The sequence below is a fragment of the Syngnathus typhle genome, linkage group LG7 (assembly GCF_033458585.1).
Source record: "Syngnathus typhle isolate RoL2023-S1 ecotype Sweden linkage group LG7, RoL_Styp_1.0, whole genome shotgun sequence".
Classification (NCBI taxonomy): domain Eukaryota; kingdom Metazoa; phylum Chordata; class Actinopteri; order Syngnathiformes; family Syngnathidae; genus Syngnathus; species Syngnathus typhle.
The window spans coordinates 3,764,466-3,789,015 of record NC_083744.1 but is presented as its reverse complement, the minus strand read 5'-3'; the positions used below and the strand labels follow the sequence as shown (position 1 = coordinate 3,789,015).

Sequence of the window (24,550 nt, the reverse complement as noted above, 5' to 3'; positions counted from 1 at the left end):
TGAAAAAACATCACTCAAGCATGCTGATGAGCGATTGAATATTTCCTGCGAACAAAACAAACTACATGTTGGTATTTGAAAACAACTGCATAGCTTTGCCTCAGATAAAATCCACTTAGCTTAATGGTAACAAATTATGCAAAATGACACGAATGGGCTAACGAATGTCGCCGGTGTCAGTACTTCAAATATTTGTGAGTCTTCTTTGTTTGTACCTGTGTGTTGCACTGCCCCCGGTGGCCGAGTTATGCATACCAGAACGATCACTTAATCATCAAACTGTTTAATTCTTTACGTTCTACTAATGTTAAGTACAGAGTGCGAGTACTTGTGTCACCTTTGACTTTTCTGGACGGTTGAATTGGAACTCTTACGTAAGGCAAAAGTGCTAAAGGGCGAGACCGTTTTGGAAAGAGCAGCTCCGTTGCCACTCCCGCAGACAAAATGTGCAAGACGCTAACAGATTAGCTGCTCATCTCCCTCCGGCAAGTGACTTCGTATCTCGTCTTTCTTGTCGTCGTTTGAGAGCAACACCGCTGACCCGGTACTTGAAAACAAAAGAACCGATAGCGAGAACATCACGGGAGGGTCACGTGACCTCACGGAGAAGCACTATTTATTTTCTGGGAAACTCGTGTGATCAACAATCTGTTTTGTTTCAGAATGCAAAGCTCAAATGTCCATGTGCATATTGTGTACCGCGTACACAATTGAGTAAACAAAGTTCACGTTACGTCCTGTGCCTTTGCGTCTTTGGGCCTTTGTCATTAACGCTTGGAGCTAATGTGTCTCGCTTACAAAATAGATATAGAATAGGAAAATTTTACTTGAATATTTGTATTGTATTCTGACCCCTTTAGGTTAACAATTGAAGCATTTGATGGCGGCCCTGCAGCTGAACCATCACCAACAATATTGCAGCAACTCCAAATTGATTGTTGACAGCTTTCCAGTGGGCCTCTCTGTTTATTTTGATCCCTCGTGCTTTGAGCTTGTGACGAGAAAACAATCATCCAGTGTCATGTTAATGACCAAAATCCAGCGCAAATGAGGTTACTGGGCCAACATTTCCTGACATTATTAGAGACTTTGGCCTCACTCGGTGTTGCCAATCATTATGCTGAGGGGGTTCAATAAACCAGTAATAAAATAGAAACTAAAATACTAAATGGGGGAGGGGCTCTGTAATATTGTTGAGTAACTGAAATCCGCCCAACCAAGCCCCCCCCCCCCCCGCTCCGCCACGCTTGTCGTCTTCGTCAGGCAAGCAGCTAACGTGCCATGATCAAGTAGCCCGGCCCGCTATCTTATTACTGATCGGGTAATCTGCTTGGCACAAGCACTCTTTTCCATTCTACCTTACATAACGCCGCTGCTATGTTCACTTGTTTGGGCCCCTGGACAATTTCAAAGAGGACTTCTCGAGCTGAAATGGGATTCTGTTCTCATCTTGAGGATGTGTATCGTCCCATGATGGCATAACGTTTCAAAATAGAAAACCAGACGATGATCTAACTTCAAAGCTGCAGATGTTGCTAAATAAAACTAGTCGAGTGTTTGTAGACGCAACACCTTTATCAGATGGTAAACTAATCCCGAAGTGCAAAGATTTAGGGTGGAAAAAAGCTGCGGAGATGTAGGTCAGTCCCTCGGGCAAAGTGAACTCACAGCAAGAAGAAAAATACTCTATAGTATGTGATGAATGCAAGTACGTATTAGGCCAAAAAGAAGTTAAGGGAGGACATGCAGGTGCAGTGGCGTAGCCAAGCCAGGGCGAGCCGGGACTGCGCCCCGGTTAGGACTCCCTGCGCCCCGGTTGAAAAAGATCGAGCTTTTCCGATTCTTCATTTTCATGCTGTTTTTTTTCTTTCGGTCTTGCGCGAATGTGCTTGCGCTATTCTATGTGCGCGATGTTATCCATTCACCGTTTGCCTCCCGGACCCGGATGTTGTTTTAGCGATCAGCGAACGGAGTGGGTGATGTTCGATTTTTTTTCCTGTGGGCGCGCGCCCCTACTGGAAAAAATCCTGGCTACGCCTTTGTGCAGGTGGTTGGTGAGACAGAAGAAGATAGAAGAAGATGGAAACGATTAATTATGAATAATCCCATAAGAATGAGAAAAAAATATTTTATTATCAGAATGGACAGTTTTATCAACAGAATCTGTTCATTAATGAAGAAAGAAAATGCACTAAAGTTTTATTATAATATTATATTTTATTAAATGTAAAAACAACTTTTTAATAGTGTTTGAAGTTTTCAGCCTTTTGTTTATGAGATGGCGTGATGAGGCTTGGGAGGGGGCGGAGCCACCCACAATGCACCGCGGCGTCTTCTTTAAATAGCGCAAGCGCTCTCCCAGCAGTTTGTTGGCCGTAGCTGATTTCCTTCCACCTTGATCAAAACAAAGCCGAAGCACCCGGATAAAACTCGTTGGAGTTCGTCGAACGCAGAGTTTTTATGCCTAACCTTTTTGCTCCCCATAAAACTTTTTTATTCTTTCAAAAAAACAAAGACCGTAAAAAGCTGTCGTCGAGGCTGTCATGTTGAACGCAGACGAAAGGTAGGAAGTGACTCGTGTTAATAATAATGTCACTTTGACCGAATTCCGAGGCAAAGCTTTTCTCCGGTGATGGGAAGGCGACCCCCGCGCCTCCTAGAAAAAAAAAAACAACTTAAAAACAAACCTAGACTGACGACATGCTTGCTGTATGTTTGGAAACATGTCGGGACTTCCTCTTCATGTTGAGTACCAGGAATGTTCCATCGTGTCTCCGTGAAGCCCTTTTCCCTTCACATGCACGACACTCTTTATTCTTTGAACATATGATTTAATACAGTGATGACCTTTGGCCTTAACAAACATGGAGAATATAAGTCACCCAAATTGCAATTCCAATGTAGTGTAATGCAAATCAACAGAACTGGCGAATGGTCTGTTGTGTAAATATACTCTTCCATGTTGGATTAAGTTGCATAGTTTTCGTACTGGAAAATCAATTGTGGCTGAAAAAAATACTTCACAAAGGCCATGAATGGGGAAAAGCTTGCTCCTCCAAATCCGTTGTATCGTCATCATGATACTGTAAAGTTTGAGTGATTCCAAATGAATGGTGCAGTATTAAAATGAGATGGGATCAAAGTCAAGTAAAAATAATCAAAAGACAAAACTCATCATAATTCAAAACAACAAGTTGTATAATTCCCCAATTTAATTGTCACGTTGCCTGCCTTTGCTATTTGTCAGCATCAAGACTTTAATTGCTTTTGTGGTTTGGTGAAATGCTTCAGTTTGTTTTATATTCACTTTTATGATTGCGGCTGGTTGGCATTTTTTCCCTCAAGCACAATGGTGCAAATTGTAATTGTCTTCTTTGGCTTGGCTTTGAAATGTTGAGTGCCAGTTGTAATTAGACGCAAACGTTGTCATTGATTGAATGCTGCGGTTGCATCGTAGTGTTCTGCATAAGCGACTCGAGGCAAATATTTTTTGGAAATGCCAGGTGGGCAAAACTGTTTTGGTTTTTTGCTTGACCCTCAATGGTCCGGATGTATAAGCGTAGTCACGGGCTCCACGCCGAAGCGTCTTGTTATGCGCCGCGGCGCTCAGAATTTCCGTCCGCCGAGCGTGCCGGCTTTGGCTTGAGGCCTCGCTTGGGCCGAGCTTGAATGCGTCGCACTAGATGTGAAGTGCTTCTGGGCCAGATGCCAACGTCCTAACTCGGCCTATCCATGTAGAGGTTAACGCTTTGGCTGCCAACCATTTTCAAAGCGGCTTGATACGATTGTGGAGCGCTTTGGAATCATTGGATCCGGTTTGATATGATGGAATTCCGAATCCATTATGGTACGGCTGAGTTTGAAGAAGGATGAATTAATGACGTTCTTGTGAACTTGTCAGTGCGCCAGTCTCTTGCGCCAATAAATCATCATTTGAGTCAATTTCAAAGTGAAGCGTTTAGGATTCGATGCTGTACATCCTTTGAATCCAAACTGATTTTCTGATTCAAATCAGTTGTTGTCTCTCGAGACACACAGAGGAGTTTACCGAGTCTTTTTCCGTTCGTTTTGAGAAGGCTTTTGATGGCTAAATGTTTTTTTTTTTTTGCAATGGCCTGTTTGTTGACAAACAAACTCACCTTATGGTCCTTCAAAGACATTCTTATAAAGTTTCAAGCTTTTGTGCTGTTTTTTGTTTTGTAATTCGCTGGCTGGCCACCGCGGTGCTTTCAGACACGCCCTGCCATGTCGCGCACACGCTTTTGTTTTTACTGTCTTGCTTGATGTGTGGAGTCTAGTAGTTTCAGATTAGACTGAAAGCAAAAAGAATGTCGGCGGATGACTTTGAGGTGGGTGGGGCCAAGCCTTGTTTTGACTTGATTCACTTTGCGTCAATGTGTAGAAGACATTTAGGCCGCCAGAGAAAAAGCCGCACGGGCTGCTGGTCCAAAGTCAATGTTTTGTTGTTTTGGGCTACTTTTGGTTATTTGACTAGCGTTCAGGGTTCAGGATAGTGGGCACTCGCGACGCGATCAAGCTTTTTCTTATCTGCGCTTTCAACACGGCCAAAGTTGCTTAAGTCAAACATTGACAGTTGGCGTTGGAGAAGCTGCCATGGAAATTGCTCACAAAAAGCCAGATGTGCTCAGAAATGCACAAGAAAAAAATAATCAAGCTATTTGACACTTGGCTTGTGCGCAAGATGATTTTTCAACTTGTTGGTCCAATTTTCTTCAAATGCAGATTTGCCGAAATGCAATTGAGTCGAAAGGCGGCATCCTCGCCTTCGACGGCACAGCGTCCGACTTCCACTCGCCTCCCCTCTCTCCCATTGTGCCGTTGGAAGGGTTTCCCCTCTTCTCCAGCCAGGGATGTTTTGTTCCCCGCGTGTCTCTTGGCCGTCTTCCAAACACCTCAACGTTCATCCCTTCCCTTGTTTTCCTTTCAAACCAATCGTCCGATTCTGGTCCAAGCGGCGCCAGGAAGGGCAACGCTTCCCAACCTCTCTGAATGTCTTCGTCACCAGCGTTGCTTGACGTTCTTCAAAACATAACCTAGATTCTGCTTTTAGGTTGACCTGGGCGACTATTTTGTTCGGGGAGGGGGGTCCGGTTGAAATGTCAGTGTCACTTTTCACAACAAGCTGTTGCGTCCATTGGGTTCTGGCAGCGCAATGGAGGAAAAAAAAAAAAAAAAAGACAAGGAGCTCTCGGTGGCAGCTGAGTCTTAATCGTTTCCTCCATCTGTGTCCTGCCCGTCTGTCTCTCCTCCCGTGATTCTTATCGTGACTTGCGATGGCAAGTGCTGGTCCGGCGCTTTTCACTTTTTTTTTTTTACACAGAGTCAGGCCAGAATGGGAGCTGCGCTGGTCGTCATGGGCAGAAAAACTAATATGCCGCATGTGACGTGTATGTCAACATTTGCTAGCAAACAAAGTTTGGTTGGATGGCTTCGCAATTGGGTCGCCGGCTCCCCTGCCTGACCCGCTTGGACACGAACGAGTCTGTCTCGTGTCACCTAAGGCCGCGGCAAGTCAAGCGGAGCGCTGGCAGAAACCCCCCGGGGGGCTATTTGCAGAGGCGTCTTGTCATGCCATCCATCATGTGCTGGTTGGGAAGCTCCGCCTCTAATCACTGATGTCGTCTGCATAGCGATATGTATTCAACTGACCAGACCTGAATTTCAAGTTGAGGCCAAAATTTGTTATAGTTTCTGTCTGGAATTGTGCTGATGTCAAAGCACGGCTTTTTGGCTCTTTCGCAATTTTCTTTCGCAACCCGTTGTCACCCAGCATCCCGTTCATTGTCAGGGGGCGGAACTACTTGCCATTTTTTTGGGGAATGCGCTTTTTTGTTACTATCCAAGGTCGAGCTTGATTTTTATTTCTTCATTCATATATTTATTTTATTTTTAATTTAATTTTTTAACAAAATGAAGTGAACTGAATGGACTTACTTACTTGTGGAAACGTGGCACACAGTTGCAAGCAGGGCTGTGGACTCGGTCGGATTTTTGCACCGAGTCAGAGTCCGGCCTCTTGGCCATGAGTCCGCGTCCGGCTGTCCATTTTTTCTGTTAATTCATGTGACTGCTTAGTCTTTAATTCAAGGCTAATTTAGATCAAAATCTAAATAATTACAAACGTTTTGTGATGGCTTTGTCTTTATTAAACATATAAACGAATACAATAAACAGATACTTTCAAGTTTTAATAATCATTAATTACACCATTATAGCATAGACATTTATCTAAATACAAATAATTAGTGACGACCTCTTATTTGGAAAGCGAAAAACCCATGTCGTACGGCGTCAGCACTATGTTGTTTTCAATAAAAACATGAACTCACGTTTGCGTCAGTCAATTTTAATTTTTATAAAGGATTATTCTCATTTGATGCCATCCGCGTTCTGCCATTGAAGCGGGGTGCATTCAAAGACCAGTCGTACAGACGGAACACTCATTCACTTCACCAAAACGCAACAATATAATTACGTGAGCTCTTTGCATAAACCTCGATGCAAAGAAACTCCTCTTTTTGGGTACAGGCTACAAGGAGTATATATTACAAAGGAGACTTTCTACTTAATTGTGATCATCATTCATCCATCCATCCATTTTATTTTATTACTCAGGTATTTTCAAAGCAAATTAATATTGTTGCATTTATTAATTTAATAAAACATGACAGCGCAATATAATTAAAAGCTGACACGATAGCAATGTCAAACGTGTTCATTTAAGAAAAATGATTTGAGTGAATTGATTTTACAATTTTTATCCCCCCTCCCCACCATCTGTCACTTTGCTTGGGACAAAAGGAGCCTTCAGAACTGAAATTTTGTCTCAATGATTCATTCAAATCAATTCACTCAAATCATTCTCGTTATGAAAGATTTGATCACAAAACGTTTCCGTCTGTACGACTGGTTTTTGAATGCACCCCGCTTCAATGGCAGAACGCGGATGAATTTAAAGACATCAAATGAGAATAATCCTTTATAAAAATTAAAATTGACTGAGGCAAACGTGAGTTCTTCATGTTTTTATTGAAAACAACATAGTGCTGAGTCAGCAAGAACTCACGCTGACGCCGTACGACATCGGTTTTTCGCTATAATTCGGTATAATTTGACGTAGTCCAAACGCACCCAAAATTAAGGTTTCATGGGAATATTATTGTCATAATTGTCTGGACCATATATGATATTTGTTTAATGGTAGTTATTGATAGATCTTGAAGATGTCAAGTTATAGGTGCATATAGCACGTTCATTGTAAGAGGGGAAGAGATGTTGTGTATTTTGGGCTAACTCAAATTCCGTAGTAGAAAAACCCCGGAAGTGGGATGGGCGCATTCTGTGTTGTTGTGGTACGCCCTGTGAATAAGGACTAAAGCAGTTATCATTCACGTCGTTGTCCGACCTATTCTTGCTATCTAAGAACCTGGAAAATAGTAAGGATATAACATATATCACGGGTCATTACGGCGAGTTTGGTGGAGTTGTAATCTGCTTCTTACAACTCCTACCGCGCTGACTGTAACGTGACACTCTCTGGCTGAGTCTTGCCTCTTTTTTTTTTTTATTGTCGGACTCGGTGGACTCGGTCAAAATCAGCACTGAGTCCGAGTCCGGCAAAAATGACCGAGTCCGACCGAGTCAGAGTCCCCGAGTCCGAACAGAGTCCACAGCCCTGGTTGCAAGTGTCAAAGATGTTTGAATGGGACGCTCGCACAAAGATCAAATGGGCCGTCTTGTCACACATTCGCCTTTGACATTTTCGTTTCATTGTTTCTTTATCATTTCCTTGTCCGCTTGCTGCCACACTTTTTGCATACACTGGGAGAACAATTAAAAGGTTTAGGAAAAAGAAAGTCAGATATTGTATCAAATGGACAGATTCTTTTCAATTCAGGAAACCGCCGCCCATCCACTCATAAAGGAAAAACTAAACAAGCATACGTGTTTCCCCAAACGCAACTCACTGGCGTGTTCTTTCTGTGCAGTTCGTGGTTATTGGGCTTGCGGCTTCCAGGCTCCGTTCCTCCTCCCCCAGGGCCTCAGTGGTGCTCCTGATGCCCCTCACCCACAGCTGAAGATCCCGGGTGGGCGAGGGACTTTCAGGGATCACGCTCTTGACGATGTGCTTCTACATAAGGTGAGCGAGAGTCAAACATTTCATACGCTTTTTTTTGTTTACCTTGTAATGAAATGTAGAAATATAAAAATCATTTTCGTTATAAATGTGAGGGCAGTTGTGTGTGTGTGTGTGTTTTTTTTTTAAGTTTGTGTCCTTCAAATTTTGTTTCACTGGACACCAAAATGAGTTTTCTTAAGAAGCCACACATGCGTTCACAAAATGACACTGTGACTTTTCTCCAATTAAAAATTGTACAAATAAAACAATTGGACTTTCTGTCATTTTTTTTTTTTTGAGGGTTGAGGACATCGTAATGTTCTCTTATCTTCATCTGCACACAATTTTGTGCTTGACTTGAATCATTCAAGCTAAATTTCATCAATTTCAGGCATAATCAAACACAAGCTGCTGTTATTAGCAGGCGTGTGTCGTAGGCCGCACATGTGACTCCGCCCGCCGGGGTAACCAGCCATAACCAACTCATTGTCCTTCACATGGAGCTTATTGGCTTCATCACCGTCATCTTGAAAGACACACAAAAAAAGGCATCATCTGAATGCAGTTTTGCACTCAGCTGTGAATATTTTTCCACTAACTCAACACGTCCAGTGACTGTTAATTGTTGCTGTGCCCATATGAACTGTGTTGCTAACCAAAACAGCAGCAACAGTTCGCAATCACCTAGCACAGCAGCTAGCACTTTAGTTGCCTAGCGAGCGACTCTGCCGCGAGCCTCGTCTGACGGGAGGCGCTGCTTACGCCCGCAGGATGACAAGTTGACGGTGACGCAGGCAGCGAAGGTGAAGGGGAACCCCTCGCCGCTGCACTTCCGCTACCAGCTGAGCGAGCGCCGCTCGGCCTCTTGGGATACGGTGTTGTCAGAAGGTAGCCTCTTCCTGGAGATTCCTGCCGGGCCGCTGGCCGAGGGGAGCAAAGAAGGGTGAGGCACGCGCTTGCTGTCAAACGTTTGTGAGCACATGCACATCCGCCACGGGCAATCGGACGTCGGCTGCGCCACCGCAATATTATATAAAGCGCTCGCAGCTCTTATGTAAAAGGAGAAGACTGCGTCATCGGTGTTGCTCACCCCCTCCCCTCACCCCTCGTCCGCCATCCACTGATGGATTTGTGTTTTCAGGCTCACCGCTTTGCTGGAATTTGCAGAGGAGAAGCTGAAGGTGAACTCTGTCTTCCTGTGGTTCTGCAAAGTGCGAGAGGATCGACGTAAGATTTATTTTTTGATTCTGTGCACCGTAACAAGCTTGTTACAATTGTTGGCTCGGCCACCAATTGGACACTTGGCAGCAAAAAAAATGAAGAAATAAAAATAAGACATTCCAACCCCCAAAAAATAATCACTGATAGATTTCCATGAAACTCAAAGTGTTGTTTTTCACTGCCAGTGTCCATTGTCAAGACGTTCCACTACATGGGCTTCGAGGTGGTGAAGCCTGGGAACCCCTCGGTTCCGGCCCGCCCCGACTTGGCCTTCATGCTTTACTCTCTGGACGTCGCCAGCAGCTCGGACGAGGAGTGAGCCCACCTTGACAGCCCCTCCCCCACCTGCCATTTCCTAATACCTTAAGGATCAAGGCTCTTTTTCTTTCCCCCTGTAAGACTGCGAATCAATTTCCTTGAAAGCTAGTTGTCACATGCCAGCTGTTACCTGACCCCCCCTTCCTGCTTCCTTTTTCTTGACACCATCAATGACAGAGCGTCAAAAACAACTTTTTGAAGATTTGTTAACACCCGCCATCACATCGCGTTGTTTTCAAAGTAACTTTGGGACAACTTTGTGACAGCCACGTTGGGACAAAACATTACGTCGCCCTCCGCTCCGCTTCATCAAGAGGGATGTGAGTTTCAACCAACCTTTTATTTATTTTTTTCTTTACAAGTACTTAAAAAATTCCGTAACGCGTCAGTCATTCTGGTTCATTTGAATTTGTTGGCCACTTCGATTTATCAACGTCAAAGGTCAGGGGTCAATATCCGAGAAGTCATCAGATGGTCGACATCAATAAAGGATTGTGTGAGCCAATGAAACTGTTACAATGTCGTGTTTGGCTATTGTCGCGCCACTCTTTTGACTCCACTAAGTCATTGGCCAGTCTTAATTTATCCACATTGAAAACTTCAATGTATTTTTTGTTGACATCGTCGAGGTGCTCGCAGAAAACATTTGTCGGTCTACTTGCAAGTAAGACCTGATTACATCTTTGTGGCCCCATCCGTCTTCCCGACCCGTTTGTGCCTCATGAACGGACTTCGCCTTTTAAGTCTTATGGAGGACCGTGTTCCTGATTTTCAGCCCCAACGTCAGTTCCGTGTGCAAAACAGAAAAAATAAAGCACTTCGGGGTGTTACCATCATATGCAATCAGCTGTAACGTCGCAGATGCGTACGTATGTAATATTTTTTTGATGTAGCACTTTGAACTCGATGCCAAAGAAACTTTGATCTTGGCTTGGGGGGCGGGGCAACTTTTGTTTCTTCCCGGTCTAATCAATATTATGCAGTTTCTCTCAAGTTCTATTTTCTATGTGTATATATTTCTTAAGATTGGCATAGTTGAGGTATTTATTGTTTTGTTTCCCGGTGACAGTTTGCTTCCATTGTTGGACAGTCCACACTGTGGATAAGCTTGTCACTTGTGGTGGGGAAAATAATTGTAAAGAAAAAAAACCAAATAAAAAGGCTTTAAAAATGTATTGCCGTGTCTGCTGTTATCACAGAGAAGAAAAAAAAAAAAGCAGTCAGTAAAAAAGTTACCGGGAAAAAGTAGTGAGTTGCTCCATTTATCATTTAATATTCTTTTAATATTGTAGCTCTAGAATGACTACTATTAATGTATTGTCAGGACATTTATTAACATTTTTTCAATATCTTGTTTTCAATTAAACTTGCACATCGTTGTACGGTCTTATTTTTTATGTCATGTCCCAACCTCATTGAATTGTGGTCATATTTTTTTTATCTGTATTGTAGTGATTGGATTTGTGTCACTTAGTTAATGCCCATGACGGCATCGTCCTCTCCCGACCTTAATCTCAATCAGACATTTATGTAAAGTCAGCTCACAAGGGAGGACGACGGATGACCGCGGCCTTTCTCGGAAAGCGCTCGGTTTACATCAGTGCTTCTCAAATAGTGGGGCGCGCCCCCCTTGGGGGGGCGCGGTGCTATTCCTGGGGGGGCGCGTGTGACCCTGGGGAACAGGCTTTTTTTTGGCAGTACTAGAATAAAGTGTAATTGCGCGTTTACTACAGCAGGGGGCAGTGGCGCTCTCATTGTTACTTCTGTCACGTTTGCGACAGTGCAACATTTTACGACTTACAAGACAAGTTAGGATAGTCACGGTGGGGAGGGGGGGCGCGAATAGTTTTCTTCTTGCTGGGGGGGGCGTAACAGAAAATAATTGAGAAGCACTGGTTTACATCAAGCACTTTGAAATAAAAGCCTTATTCTTAGCGCCTTGCTTTTAAAGGCCACGCGCTGAGGCATCGAGACACTAGACTTTTGAGAGGTACAAAGCAGAGTCAGTTTAAGCGGCACAGAATTGGTTCAGAGGTGACAAGCGCTCGGGTGCGTAAAATACTGTGAAAGTAACCAGTTTTTTTAAGGCAAAGTGATGTTACGCAATGGCCAGGTCAAATGTGTTTGCTGAAGGCATTTATTCTTTATCTGTGAACTGAACACCCATTCCTGGGCAGTCATGACCTCTGAGTATGCATGTCCTTATACTGCCCCCAGGTGGCCAAGGTGCGCACAACAGCACAACAATGGCCATTCAATTGCAGGAAAAAATGTGGTCAAAGTGTGAATATGTTGACATTCTATTCGTCTTGATGGGTGGAATTTGCCCATGACCTTAACGACAAGGACAAGGGTGAATATTTGTTTGTGTGCTAATTCAACGGAAATCACAAAATACTTCTTTGAATACAAATGAAGAAAAGGGAAGACCAGTGTGTGCTCTTGGTTATTTCATAACAGCTCAAGTATGTGTTACACAATCCATGCAGGATGCGTGAAGGCCATCTGCTGCACTTTGAGGCCGTGACACACTTTGAGCTTTTAATCTCTTGTAACAACACTCTAATGTCGCACCTTCTCGTGGTCCGCTCGGAAAATAACGCTGCAAATGCACAGGTCACATGCGGCCACCAGTGCTCTCCCTCATCGTGAACCACCAAGAATTTCCACATCTTTTTATAGCAGTTTGATTTACTAAAGAGCCATTTAAATGTTTGCGTGTATACTTTTAAGATCAAGGCCATTCAGGTGATTTTAGTAATGATTTAAAATGTGCTCACACACATGCTTCTACGTGATCATATTTTTCCCAAATTACCAATATTATTCAAGTCTGCCAGGTAAGCGCCAGTGGACAAGTGACCCGAGTTTGCAGCAACGCTTATGCAGCAGCGCCCTCCTGTGGCACATTCTTGGACCTGCGGCTTCACCTTTAACCTCACGTACAATGCCTTGCGGAAGTATTCGGCCCCCTTGATCCTTTCAACATTTCGCGACATTTCAGGCTTCAAACATAAAGATATAACATTTTAATTTTTTGTCAAGAATCAACAAGTGGGACACAATCGTGAAGTGGAACGAAATTTATTGGATAACTTAAACTTTTTTAACAAATAAAAAACTGAAAAGTGGGGCGTGCAATATTATTCGGCCCCTTTACTTTCAGTGCAGCAAACTCACTCCAGAAGTTCAGTGAGGATCTTTGAATGATCCAATGTTATCCTAAATGACTGATGATGATAAATAGAATGCACCTGTGTGTAATCAAGTCTCCGTATAAATGCACCTGCTCTTTGATAGTCTCAGGGTTCTGTTTAAAGCGCAGAGAGAACCATGAAGACAAAGGAACACACCAGGCAGGTCCGAGATACTGTTGTGGAGAAGTTTAAAGCTGGTTTTGGATGCAAAAAGATTTCCCAAGCTTTAAACATCTCAAGGAGCACTGTGCAAGCAATTATATTGAAATGGAAGGAGTATCAGACCACTGCAAATCTATCAAGACCCGGCCGTCCCTCCAAACTTTCATCTCAAACAAGGAGAACACTGATCAGAGATGCAGCCAAGAGGCCAATGATCACTCTGGATGAACTGCAGATAACTACAGCTGAGGTGGGAGTGTCTGTCCATAGGACAACAATCAGTCGTGCACTGCACAAATCTGGCCTTTATGGAAGAGTGGCAAGAAGAAAGCCATTTCTCAAAGATAGCCATAAAAAGTCTCGTTTAAAGTTTGCCACAAGCCACCTGGGAGACACACCAAACATGTGGCAGAAGGTGCTCTGGTCAGATGAAACCAAAATCGATTCTTTTTGGCCACAATGCAAAAGATATGTTTGGCGTAAAAGCAACACAGCTCATCACCCTGAACACACCATCCCCACTGTCAAACATGGTGGTGGCAGCATCATGGTTTGGGCCTGCTTTTATTCAGCAGGGACAGGGAAGATGGCTAACTCAGTGGCCTACTGGTAGAGTGTCAGCCCTAAGACTGGAAGGTTGTGGTTTCAAACCCTGGCCGGGTCATACCAAAGACTTTAAAAATGGGACCCATTGCCTCCCTGCTTGGCACTCAGCATTAAGGGTTTGAATTGGGGGGTTAGATCACCAACTAATTCCCGAGCGCGGCACCGCTGCTGCTCACTGCTCCCCTCTCCCCCAGGGGATGGATTAAAATCACATGGGGATGGGTTAAATGCAGAGGACAAATTTCACCACACCCAGATGTGTGTGTGACGATCATTGGGACTTTAACTTTAAAATTGATGGGAAGATGGATGGAGCCAAATACAGGACCATTCTGGAAGAAAACCTGTTGGAGTCCGCAAAAGACCTGAGACTGGGACGGAGATTTATCTTCCAACAGGACAATGATCCAAAACATAAAGCCAAATTTACAATGGAATGGTTCACAAATAGAAGTATCCAGGTGTTAGAATGGCCAAGTCAAAGTCCAGACCTGAATCCAATCGAGAATCTGTGGAAAGAGCTGAAGACTGCTGTTCACAAACGCTCTCCATCCAACCTCACTGAGCTCGAGCTGTTTTGCAAGGAAGAATGGGAAAGAATTCCAGTCTCTCGATGTGCAAAACTGATAGAGACATACCCCAAGCGACTTGCAGCTGTAATTGCAGCAAAAGGTGGCGCTACAAAGTATTAGCCCAAGAGGGCCGAATAATATTACACGCCCCACTTTTCAGTTTCTTATTTGTTAAAAAAGTTTAAATTAGCAAATTAATTTTGTTCCACTTCACGATTGGGTCCCACTTGTTGTTGATTCTTGACAAAAAAAATTAAACTTTTATATCTTTATGTTTGAAGCCTGAAATGTCGCGAAATGGTGAAAGGTTCAAGGGGGCCGAATACTTTCGCAAGGCACTGTATGTGTATCCGCTCATCACCACACCACACAAAGTATTGCTTAAAAACCTCACCAGAGCATCCCTGACTAATTGGCAAAAGTTTTTTAAATCCTTGCAACTCTACAAATGACAAAAGGCAACATTAATACAAAATAAAAGTTTATTTCAAGTTGTTACATCCCTTAAAAATCTCACCACATCGTCTCGTACATGTCCACCTTCCTCTTCCTCTTTGTCATTCGCATCCTGCATTGTCGTCACAGTGGGAGTGTCCCAACGGTCCCTGTATTCCTCTCCTTGTCTCTCGCATATATTATGCAGGGCGCAGCAGGTCAACACCATGGACTTGACCACCTGGATGTCGCTGTCATTCGTCTTGGTCAGACAGCGCCACCTACCTTTGAGTCTGGAAAATGCTGTGCGCACTGTGGTTCTGGCGCAGCGCACGCTCTCGTTGAACGCGCGCTGCTCTGGCATCAGCGAACCGTCCTGCCGGAATGCCTTCAACAGCCACCTCTTTAACGGATAAGGCGAGTCTCCCAGGATGTAGTAGCCGGGTTCCAAGCACCCTTGCTCGGCTGTTTCCCACAACGGAGACTCCCTGAGTGCTCGGGCGTGGCGCAGACCTCCTGCCATGCCGGCGCACGCGCTCCAAAAGAGCCCCTTGCCATCCACCACGCCTTGCAGGATGATGGAATGCCAGCCCCTGGCGTTGATGAAATCCTGGTGCTTCTCCTGCGGCGCGATGATGGGGATGTGGGAGCCGTCGATGGCGCCGACGCATCGGGGAAGCCCCCACCTTGCCTCGATGTCGGCCGCCGTTCCGGCGAGCATCTCCCGGTCGGGAAAGCGAATGTGGCATGGCAGCAGCAGCGCGCAGGCAGCCGAGCAGAACTCGCGCAGGCAGCTGCACACAGTGGTCTTGCTGACGCCGAAAAGGTGGCCAATACTTCGGTACTCGCTGTTGGTGGCCAGCTTCCACAGAGCGACGGCCACTCGCTTCTTGAGCGGCACACACACGCGGAAGTTGGTGTCGCGTTTCTCCATGGCCGGCCGCAGCTTGGAGCAGATGTCCAGGAAGGTCGCCTTGGACATGCGGAAGTGGCGCACCCACTCTGCGCGCGTGAAGCCTGGGACGATCTGGTCCCACCAAATGTTGGAGTGGTGCACCACCCAGGTGCTTGGACGGCGCCGGCGCTTGAGCAGCAATTGAAGCATCTGGAAAGCACATCGCGTTGGGTTTGGTTATCAAAGGAGAAATAGTAGTAGTAGTACTATGTCTGCAAAGAGATGCTGGTGGAGATTGTTAGTAGTCACAACACGTTCATGTAACATGTTGTTTTTGACTGACCCTATTTATGACTTTTGCCGGATTAATGTATTGCTGTTTCTTTACTAATATCATTCATTGACTCGTGGTGGAGGTAGTTCACCAAACCAATTCTTTCTTTGCCATAAAAATGGGTTTCTTAGCTCCAATAGTGGTTGTTGGCTTTTCAAAAAGCTTGGTTTGTTGACCATTTTCCTGACAGTTTAAAGATCTATTTTCAAGTATCTTATTCTATCTTATATCAGCTATTTTTTGTATACTGGACCATCGTGCCGAAAAAAGTCACAATCGTTGCTGATTTATCCCCCCAAAAATTCTCACAATCTGGTGTCGCCGTCTTCGTCTCGGAAAGGGGTGGTCCTCCAACAATTCCCAAACTCTCCTCATTTTCTCCGCAGTGTTCCTCCGCGCAGCCTGCAATCTCCTCTCGAACAAAGCTTGCCTTCTCCTCGTGATAAAGAGCCACATGCCAAGCAGAAAGAACACCATCGACTGGATGTTCTCCATTGTTGTCGTTTGTTTACTTGATCGTCACGGGCTTGACAACCGCGTCGCGTGATTGCGACGTCATAGTGTTTATACACGCGTCTGTTTCCCGCCTAAACACAATCCATATGCAGAAATAGCGTCGAATGTAATGTTACAGTGAGCATTATTGTTGTTATAATAAAAAAGTATATTTTGTATGCTGTTTAACAAACTGTTCTAATTCTAATATCACTTTTTGTAGACACTATTCAAATTTGGTCAGTGTACACAAGCTTTGTACCGCTCGTACTCAAAATTGCAATTTTAAAATAGTTATACTATACTATATATATATACTACTGTAAATACTTTTTGCGAATTTTGAATCACAACTTTAGCTGCGGTTTGTTGTGGCTTTACGCTCTGATACACTGTTGTAGTGTTGTCACTAACCGTGGGTTGATTATTGGTTGTTTCAACAATAACACACGGAGGCAAGGATGCATCCTTGCGAGTACGAGCCGATCTTTACTGCCTGCACAGTCATGACGTCACAGACTCCCAATACAGACAGACCCACACAGTCGAGCACCGAGTGCTCGATCCAATCTACCACATTCCTCTTTTCCAACTGAGAAGTAGCTTATCTAGTATCAGTTACCTTAACTCTTTGGTATCAACATTGATCATAATTTCGGCATGCATCTATCAATTACAAACAAGTCATGTTTCAATAAACCAAATGGCTTTCAACAATCTTTTTTTCTTTCTCTTCGAACCGATAACATTTTATAACACTTCACGATAAACACAAAACATCCACACTTTATTTTCTCCATCCCTTTCTTTCTTAACACTGAGTAACAACATCACTTTGTCATTCAGTGTACCTGGCAGGGCGCCTAACTGCTCTGCCACTCCTGGTATAGCATGTGAGCATGCTGTCCACAGGCACAGGACAAGGGTTGCGTGGTACCGGTTCCAGTGGTGGTGAGTCCACTGTTGCAGTAGCCTGAGTATGTTTATCAGGGTGAGAGTTTGGAACAGGCTTGGGTGTCTCTTTCTCAGATGTCGCCTGTTCCTCCTGCGTGACCTCCCTGCCGGTGTCTGTACAGTGTAGGAGCGTGGTTCATCTCGCTGCCTGATGACAACCACTGGCTCCCAGCCGCGTTGCGTCTGCATGTGTACTGTGTCTCCTGGGGTCAGCACTGGCAGTAGCTTTGCACGCTGCTCGTAGTGTTGCTTTTGCCGGAACTGCAAGTCCTGTATTCTTTCGAGAACATGCTGTGGGGCTGACTGTTTCAGCACAGCACTGGAACATGGAAGTGTGCTGCGCAGGACTCTACCCATCAACATTTGTGCAGGTGTCAGGTGTAGTCCTGTTGGTTTATTAAACAAATTGCTGACTAGTTTACGCGACTCAACCAAACGGGTTATGTGTAATACACATTTTAACCACACAAAGGCGACCTTACCTTGACTATCGGATGTGAGTCAAGCGTCATAGCAAATGTCAAATCATTTGTAGGCGAAATTAGTTTTTGAAGTCTTCGTGGAATATGTAACAATGTAAAATGATTTGTTTTATGACAATGTCACATAAAAATAATATAAAAATGTTAATTCGACTAATATGAGCAAGCAGTGATTTGGGAGTGAGTTATATTTTCATATTTATGTATATAAGTTAGGGATGAGGGAGTACAAATATACCAGGTATTGGGGTCAGGCAAGTGGCCTTAATTTAAGGTTTTGGGTACTGATGGAGTCTGTCAAATCTCGCTATCTCTCTGTCTCTCTATCTATCCAATTTCCCTCGTAAGTGAGCGGTCAATTGCTAGTCTAAATCTGATTTGTTATTGTGTTCGTAGGAGGGTCCCCCCCTCCGCCCTCCCACCTTCTCACCACTTCCCTATTGCATCCCACGCGTGAACGCGCGGCGCGGCCACGTGCAGCTGTGTTGAGGAAGCCTTGAAGAGAGGACGGCGGCGTGTGTGACGTGTGTGAGGTGACGTGAAGTGACGGCAAGGACGGCAGACAGATTCTGACAGAATCCTCCAAACACACACACACACACACACACACAGACACTGGAGCAGCTTTTCCCCCGGAATTTGATTCTCCATGATCGACACATCGGACCGGCGGATTGTGGCTGGCGTGTCCGGACGCACCGCAGTGGGCTCCGGCTGACTCGGTGGCGGTTGGCCGCTCTTCCTCGTCGCTCGGGCGGACTGGAGGAGGAGGAGGAGGCAGCGGCGGCGGCGGCGGAGGAGGAGAAGGTAAGACCAAAGCACCAGTCTCCTTCCCTTGTCTTTTCTTTTCTGTGCGGACATCATGTTGCACGCTGTCATCATGTCCACAGTCACATACGGTTATGAAACCAAAAAGATGGAATATGACCCCCCCCCCCCCACACACACGCGCCCCTTGTCGCAGCCGCCTTGTTTGAATGTTAAATGGTTTTCTTACCTAACGTCTACGTGCGCATTTATATTTTTTTGCTCTGAGCAATGTGTGTTCATGTAGTCATATTGTCGCAGTCCCTTCTAAAGGGAGGGAGGGAAGGACAGAAGGGAGGGGGGTGCTTCCAATCTCCTTTGCAGCCCCCCCCCCCCAAAAAAGAAATAAATCAAGCAAGGTTCTGATGTGAATGCCCCCCTCCCATTTTTGCAAGTGATGTTGCTTGAGGAGTTAGAAATGAAAGACTAAGTGATTGTAAAATGAAGCCGCAAATGCAAGTCATTCATTGCTAGCATCATATTGGACTCTCACGGGCTCTCAAGCTGTTTGGGGCTTCTTACTATAATCCTCATATACTTGTGCCTTGAGGTCCAATCTTGCATGATTTTTGAGATATAAGTCATCTTTTGTCTGATTTATGTTTTCTTTAACTTGCGCTCGCACACTTGACATACAATGGTGGCAGTGACTCAACGCGCGTCCCAACTAGCAGCGACTGGTCTGATAGAAAGACTGGGGTCAAGCGATTGTCACAAAAAATGCTTCAAGTTGCATATTGCCCCCTCCTAGTTGAAGTTTAACCGTCAAACTAGCAAAAACAAAGACGCAAGACGTATTAGCGCTGTACAAAGGAGCTGAGACCATCGCCGTGTACACAATAGCGGCTGTCTATCTGTCTTATGCTGCTCCCAGTTGGCTGATGATCAACTCGAAGGCTCCAACTTAAGCCGCACTTTTTGTCCAGGTACTTCGACTTGGTCGCAAATTCCCAAGACAAACATTAGGCTCAGTGGAGACTCGTGTTCTTGTTGGTCAGCCGGTGTGACAACGCTGCCGTGGGCTAGTTGACAAGTTGAGACTGGCCATCTCATCCAGACGACACAGAGGCCCCTCAAGTCTCTGGTCTGAGAGCTCGCATGATAGACTCGCTCGACGCGGGTGGGGGGGGTGGGGGTTTTGTAAAAGCTCACAACTAGCCTGTGGCTATTTGTACCAAAATACAACCGTGACATCACTTCGGGGCTTTAATTATTATTTTTAGTCAATTTGAATACATGTGATCCTCTTCACGTGGATGTCACGCGTTTTTCTCCAGAAAGCAAAAGTGCCAGCACTTAACTGTCATTTAAGAAAACCCAGAAATAATTGGGGCCAAGCACGGACCCATGTGGCACACCGGCTGTAGTAGTTCCGAATTTACATTCCCGCCTTTCCGGCCTAATCCAACGTGGATTTTTCAACGTTGGCACGTACGCACGTTGAGCTCTGACGTCTCCCTGAGTTGCATGTTCACATGAGGGATTTTGGAGGAGGGGATAAGGGGTGCGTGGGTGACTTTGTAGGCCAGCTGCCTGCTGTCAGAATGATGTGCTCAGCCCGCCTCGCGCAGGCTTTGCCACTTACATAATAAGCCAAATGAAATGTTAATGTCAGCAAAGATGACTGCGCAATGAGGGTTCTCTCAAGAGCGTGCCGCTCGCTCGGCAAACTGCTGGCGAGCGTGTTCAGGCAGTTTGGGTTTTTGTCGACCAAACGCACTGGATGACTCCTAAAAGACAACATCATGTACCTGATTGCAAGCAATCGTTCCCGTCCCCCAAGCTGAAAGGCAGGAATTCGGTTCCACGTGGACGACTATTTTAATAATTGAGTCATCTTTTTGAGTCATTGTTGCATGTAAAATTGTTCAAATCAACAGTCTGTGATATTTGTCGTCCTTTTCGAAATCGGACCGACCGTGTTTTGTGTTTCTTCAAAATAAGACATTTGCAAATATCTGCTTTGACTTTACAACGTAATGACCTCAGCAGTTAACCAAATCGGTTTCAAACCGTTCTCAACATCAATCTTTCACGTTACATTGCTTAATTGTTATTTAGTTTTGTTCCATCACAAATAAACTTCAATCAAGTCGTTAGAAAACAATAACTGAGATAAAAATGGTTTCGTGCAAAATAAAATGTTATCTGATTAATCGCTTGCATAATCGAAAAATAGTTGACTGCGGCAGTCTTGTTCTAACTGATGCCTTTAGTGTGGCTTGTATTTCCCAGTTTCCCTGCGTTGTTTAATGTGGGGGACATCACACAAGTTTCAGATGTGTTGACTTTGGGCTTTCCGATTTCTGAGCAGGACTCATTTTACGTTATGGCCGAGAATCAATTTCAAATTGAAGCTTTACATTTGCCGTCGAGCCGGAAAGTCGCCGGAGGTTTGTTTGGCGTAAGCCAACACTAAGATGAGGTCATGGCTTTGTAAACCGTGCTGGCGCCACGTTCCCTTATGTATCTCTCAGAAGGTCTATTAATAGAGCGCCACACAATGCCACAGGGGCAGGGTCATCTTCATTTGATGCCATCATTGTCATTTTCAGTCCAAATTTTTCCTTCAGGGCAAAACAAAGAATATTGCAGTAAAATTGGATTTGGTGTGTTTTAGGGCCACTCAGTCGATCTTCTGTCAGTGGCGCAATTGTCTTGTGCTCCGTTTTTTTTGTGTTTTGCTTTAGGCGCTACTTTGTTTGCTCATTTTCTGCTTCATAATCATTTGACTTAGTGATTGTGGAATTTTTTTTTGCCTCAAACCTTATCAGGTGAGCCGGAGTAGAGTATGTACTGTACGTTCATCTGAAGTTGTTGGCACAAAGAAGAGATCCGCCATATGAAGCAAATGGCGTCACGCTGGCAGATTAGAGTGAAGCGTCTGGAGACAATCAAACGCTTTGTAGCGCGGTGGTTGCAGTCAGATGATCAACATCTGCGCGTCGACTGACACTCGCCATTAAATCTCATTCGTTGTCAAAGATGTGCAAAACGTCACGCTTGGTTGAGGCTCCACTTTTACGACAGCCTGCGAGGCACTTAGCGTTTGGAAACTATTCGTCCTAGAGGAAGTCGCAGTAATCGGAATCATCCCTTCTTCAACTGCCGTGCGGCGAAGGCGAGATGCGATGGAAAATGTGATTTTTGAACGTATTGCACGCAAATAGCTCCTCAAATAACGCAAACTTGATTAATCGATCATAGTATTTTCCACTAGTGAGGAGCATCGAGCACTCTGATTGGCCGGCTACAATGAGACGAGGGTGGCGATTGGTTTGTGGCGACGGCTGTTGTCATGGCGCTGAAATGGCTCTGTGCATGTGTGTGTGGTCAAAGTGCAGTTAATTAATTCAAATGAAGGCAAAGAACCAGAAACACACACGCACACGTGCGCTTGTTGATGCCTAATCCCTGTTTCTAATCCTTCATCATGGATTGGTTTTCCATTGTGACCATCGTGATGATCTAATCTATCTCACTTGATTGATTGTTGATCGTCATCACAATAACAGTCGGCCTCGGCTGCATTCAATTGAACCGGCACTTCTTGTCGTTTATTGTGATTCCGTATTTGGACGATTTGAGACTCTTTGAGGTGCACGGGAGGCCGCCAAGGTGCAAGTGCTGTTCGTCTTTGACTGATTGACAGTCGATTAGAGCAAGTAGGAAGGACAGCGACTGCCATTGAGAAGAACGCAAGCGCACACACGCGCACCAACAGTGGCCGCTAAGTGGATTTGGCGGCTGGAAGAAGGCGGGGGGAGGGGGCGCAGCATCTGCACGCCACCTCTTACATGTTGTGTGTGTGTGTCTTTGTGATACAAAATGGACACGTCTGTCTATATATATATATATATGCCTGTATGATGAATTTTTAAAAATGCGTTTGAGGAAAATAGGTCGTTCCGCATTAGTATCACATGAAAACCACAATTGTTATTGTTGCGATGTTCCTATGCTGCGCTCAGCACGTGTACCGACATCGGAGAGGTCTTGCCTGCTAAACGGAAACATTTATCGCTCTGCGCCCTGTGATTGGTTGGGGACCTGTCCAGGGCGCATCTTTTTAAGTGTGTGAACTTTGGTATGAGACGGATTCGCTTGAACGAGATGTGCCCCGAGGCTCGTCCCTAAATTCGCATTCTTGCAACTGTTATTGATTCTCGTCGTGGCGCTCTTTCCTCTCACGCATGCACACGCGGATGTGTTCACGCGTCGTCATGTCACGTCGTGCAGGTGGCAACCATCCCGTCCGTCACACAGCGTCAGTAAAACGCACGCACGCACGCACACACACACACACACACACACACACACACACACACACACACACACACACACACACACACACACACACACACACACACACACACACGCACGCACACGCGCACGCACGCACGCACACACGCACGCACGCACGCACGCACGCACACACACACACACACACACACAGCCTGTTTGTTAGGGCGTATGTGTTTGAGATATTATTCCCCCCAATGGAATTCGACACCCCCTCCCACCTATCTGTTCCTCGGACACCAGAAGGATTTCCAAACCTGCGTTGTTTTCGATCTTTTTAAGGAGGGGATCTAATAAGCGGCTGGAAAAGGTCGAGTGAGCCAGGTCTGTTGCCAGGGCAACCATCACAAGGATGATGATGATGATGATGATGATGATGATGATGATGATGATGATTATTGGGCCAAGTGTTTCAAATAGGGTTAGGGTAAAAATGATGACTAAGCGTAAATTTGGATTTCAAGTCTTTAGAAGTTATTTGAGGATGAGACTGCGAGTGAGTTTCAACTCGTTCTGGTTTCTCCATGACTAGGGGAAACACAGCTTCTCTGATGATTTGGAGTAACCCAGGCAGGAAGTGATGCGACACGAGCGCCTCCAAAGTGGAAGTGAAAGTGACCACACAGCTCAACCAAAAAGAGGACCTTGACACTTGGATACAAAGCCCACTTTTGTATAAAAGCACCAACCGTTTCATAATGCTTCTAAACAATAGACACCAAGGCACAATTATATAACTCATTCACTACTGTGGACGTTTATACTCGTTGATCAAAATCCAACCATTTACTGCCATCAACAAATATGTCTGTCAAGCACATGTTTCAACGTGTAGGCGTGCAAGAGGGTCTGTAAAATCTGGGTATATGAATCACTGTTTGGCAAATGGCACCATTGCATCGCTTTGTGTTTCACATCAGCAAGATTAATATTAGCGTTGGTTCTGGTTGACAGATAAAACTCATTCTCTCTACCTTTTAATCAGAAACCAGTTTTTTTTTGCGAGTGTGAAACTAACCCATGTTGCACAGATGATGGCAAAAGTAGGAAAAATGAAAGAAGTCAAGTTCCTGTGCTCTGACAAAATGTTTTAGGGGTCAAGAGAAGAACTCTGACCTCGCTGACAGTTACGGCTCTCGTCTGAGTTGTCGGCGCTTCCTGCTGTGATGCGTCTAAAAACAGAAAACTGTCAGCAAAGTAACAGCGCAGTTGACCATTGCATATTTGCAGTCTGGCTGATCCCTTGATAAAAGAAGATGGGACAAATGGTATACGTAGATCTATGATCGTTTTGTTTACATCCCGTGACATATTTTTGGACGGAGACATTTGAATCCTGATCATTTCAGTTGGGTTTTTTTCCCCTATAGTCCCGCTCTGAAAAATCACTTGAGCTTTTGCCACTTGTGACGTCGTGGTGAAAAGGTTCATAAAAAAAAAAAAAAAAAAAAAAACGTCATATCCGCACAATAGTGGCAGTGGCGTAGCCAGGAATTTTTCCAGTAGGGGCGCGCGCCCACAGGAATGGAAATCGAACATCACCCACGCCGTTTGCTGATCGCTAAAACAACATCCGGGTCCGGGAGGCAAACGGTGAATGGATAACATCGCGCACATAGAATAGCGCAAG

General features: G+C 45.0%; 3 protein-coding genes across 4 annotated transcripts in view; 2 read left to right on the top strand and 1 right to left on the bottom strand.

Moving 5' to 3' along the window:
* Positions 1–2,349: 2,349 nt before the first annotated feature.
* Positions 2,350–11,058, top strand: LOC133157216 (ornithine decarboxylase antizyme 2-like). Its single transcript, XM_061283589.1, is given in 6 exon segments — positions 2,350–2,563; positions 8,010–8,076; positions 8,078–8,161; positions 8,911–9,083; positions 9,282–9,367; positions 9,547–11,058. Coding segments are annotated over 6 exon segments (564 nt in total). The 5' UTR covers positions 2,350–2,543; the 3' UTR covers positions 9,681–11,058.
* Positions 11,059–14,680: 3,622 nt separating this feature from the next.
* On the bottom strand, positions 14,681–16,532 carry LOC133157558 (uncharacterized). Its single transcript, XM_061284186.1, has 2 exons — positions 16,190–16,532; positions 14,681–15,756 (listed from the first exon to the last, which is right to left on the bottom strand). The coding sequence occupies exons 1-2, from the start codon at positions 16,373–16,375 to the stop codon at positions 14,704–14,706; spliced, it is 1,239 nt and encodes a 412-aa protein (XP_061140170.1). The 5' UTR covers positions 16,376–16,532; the 3' UTR covers positions 14,681–14,703.
* A 1,730-nt stretch (positions 16,533–18,262) lies between these two features.
* Positions 18,263–24,550, top strand: part of myo9ab (myosin IXAb) — a 68,644-nt gene continuing 62,356 nt past the window's right edge. For both annotated transcript variants that reach the window (XM_061282610.1, XM_061282608.1), the window contains exon 1: positions 18,263–18,618. The gene's annotated coding sequence lies outside the window, so the exon portion shown is untranslated. The remainder of the gene's footprint in view (positions 18,619–24,550) is intronic.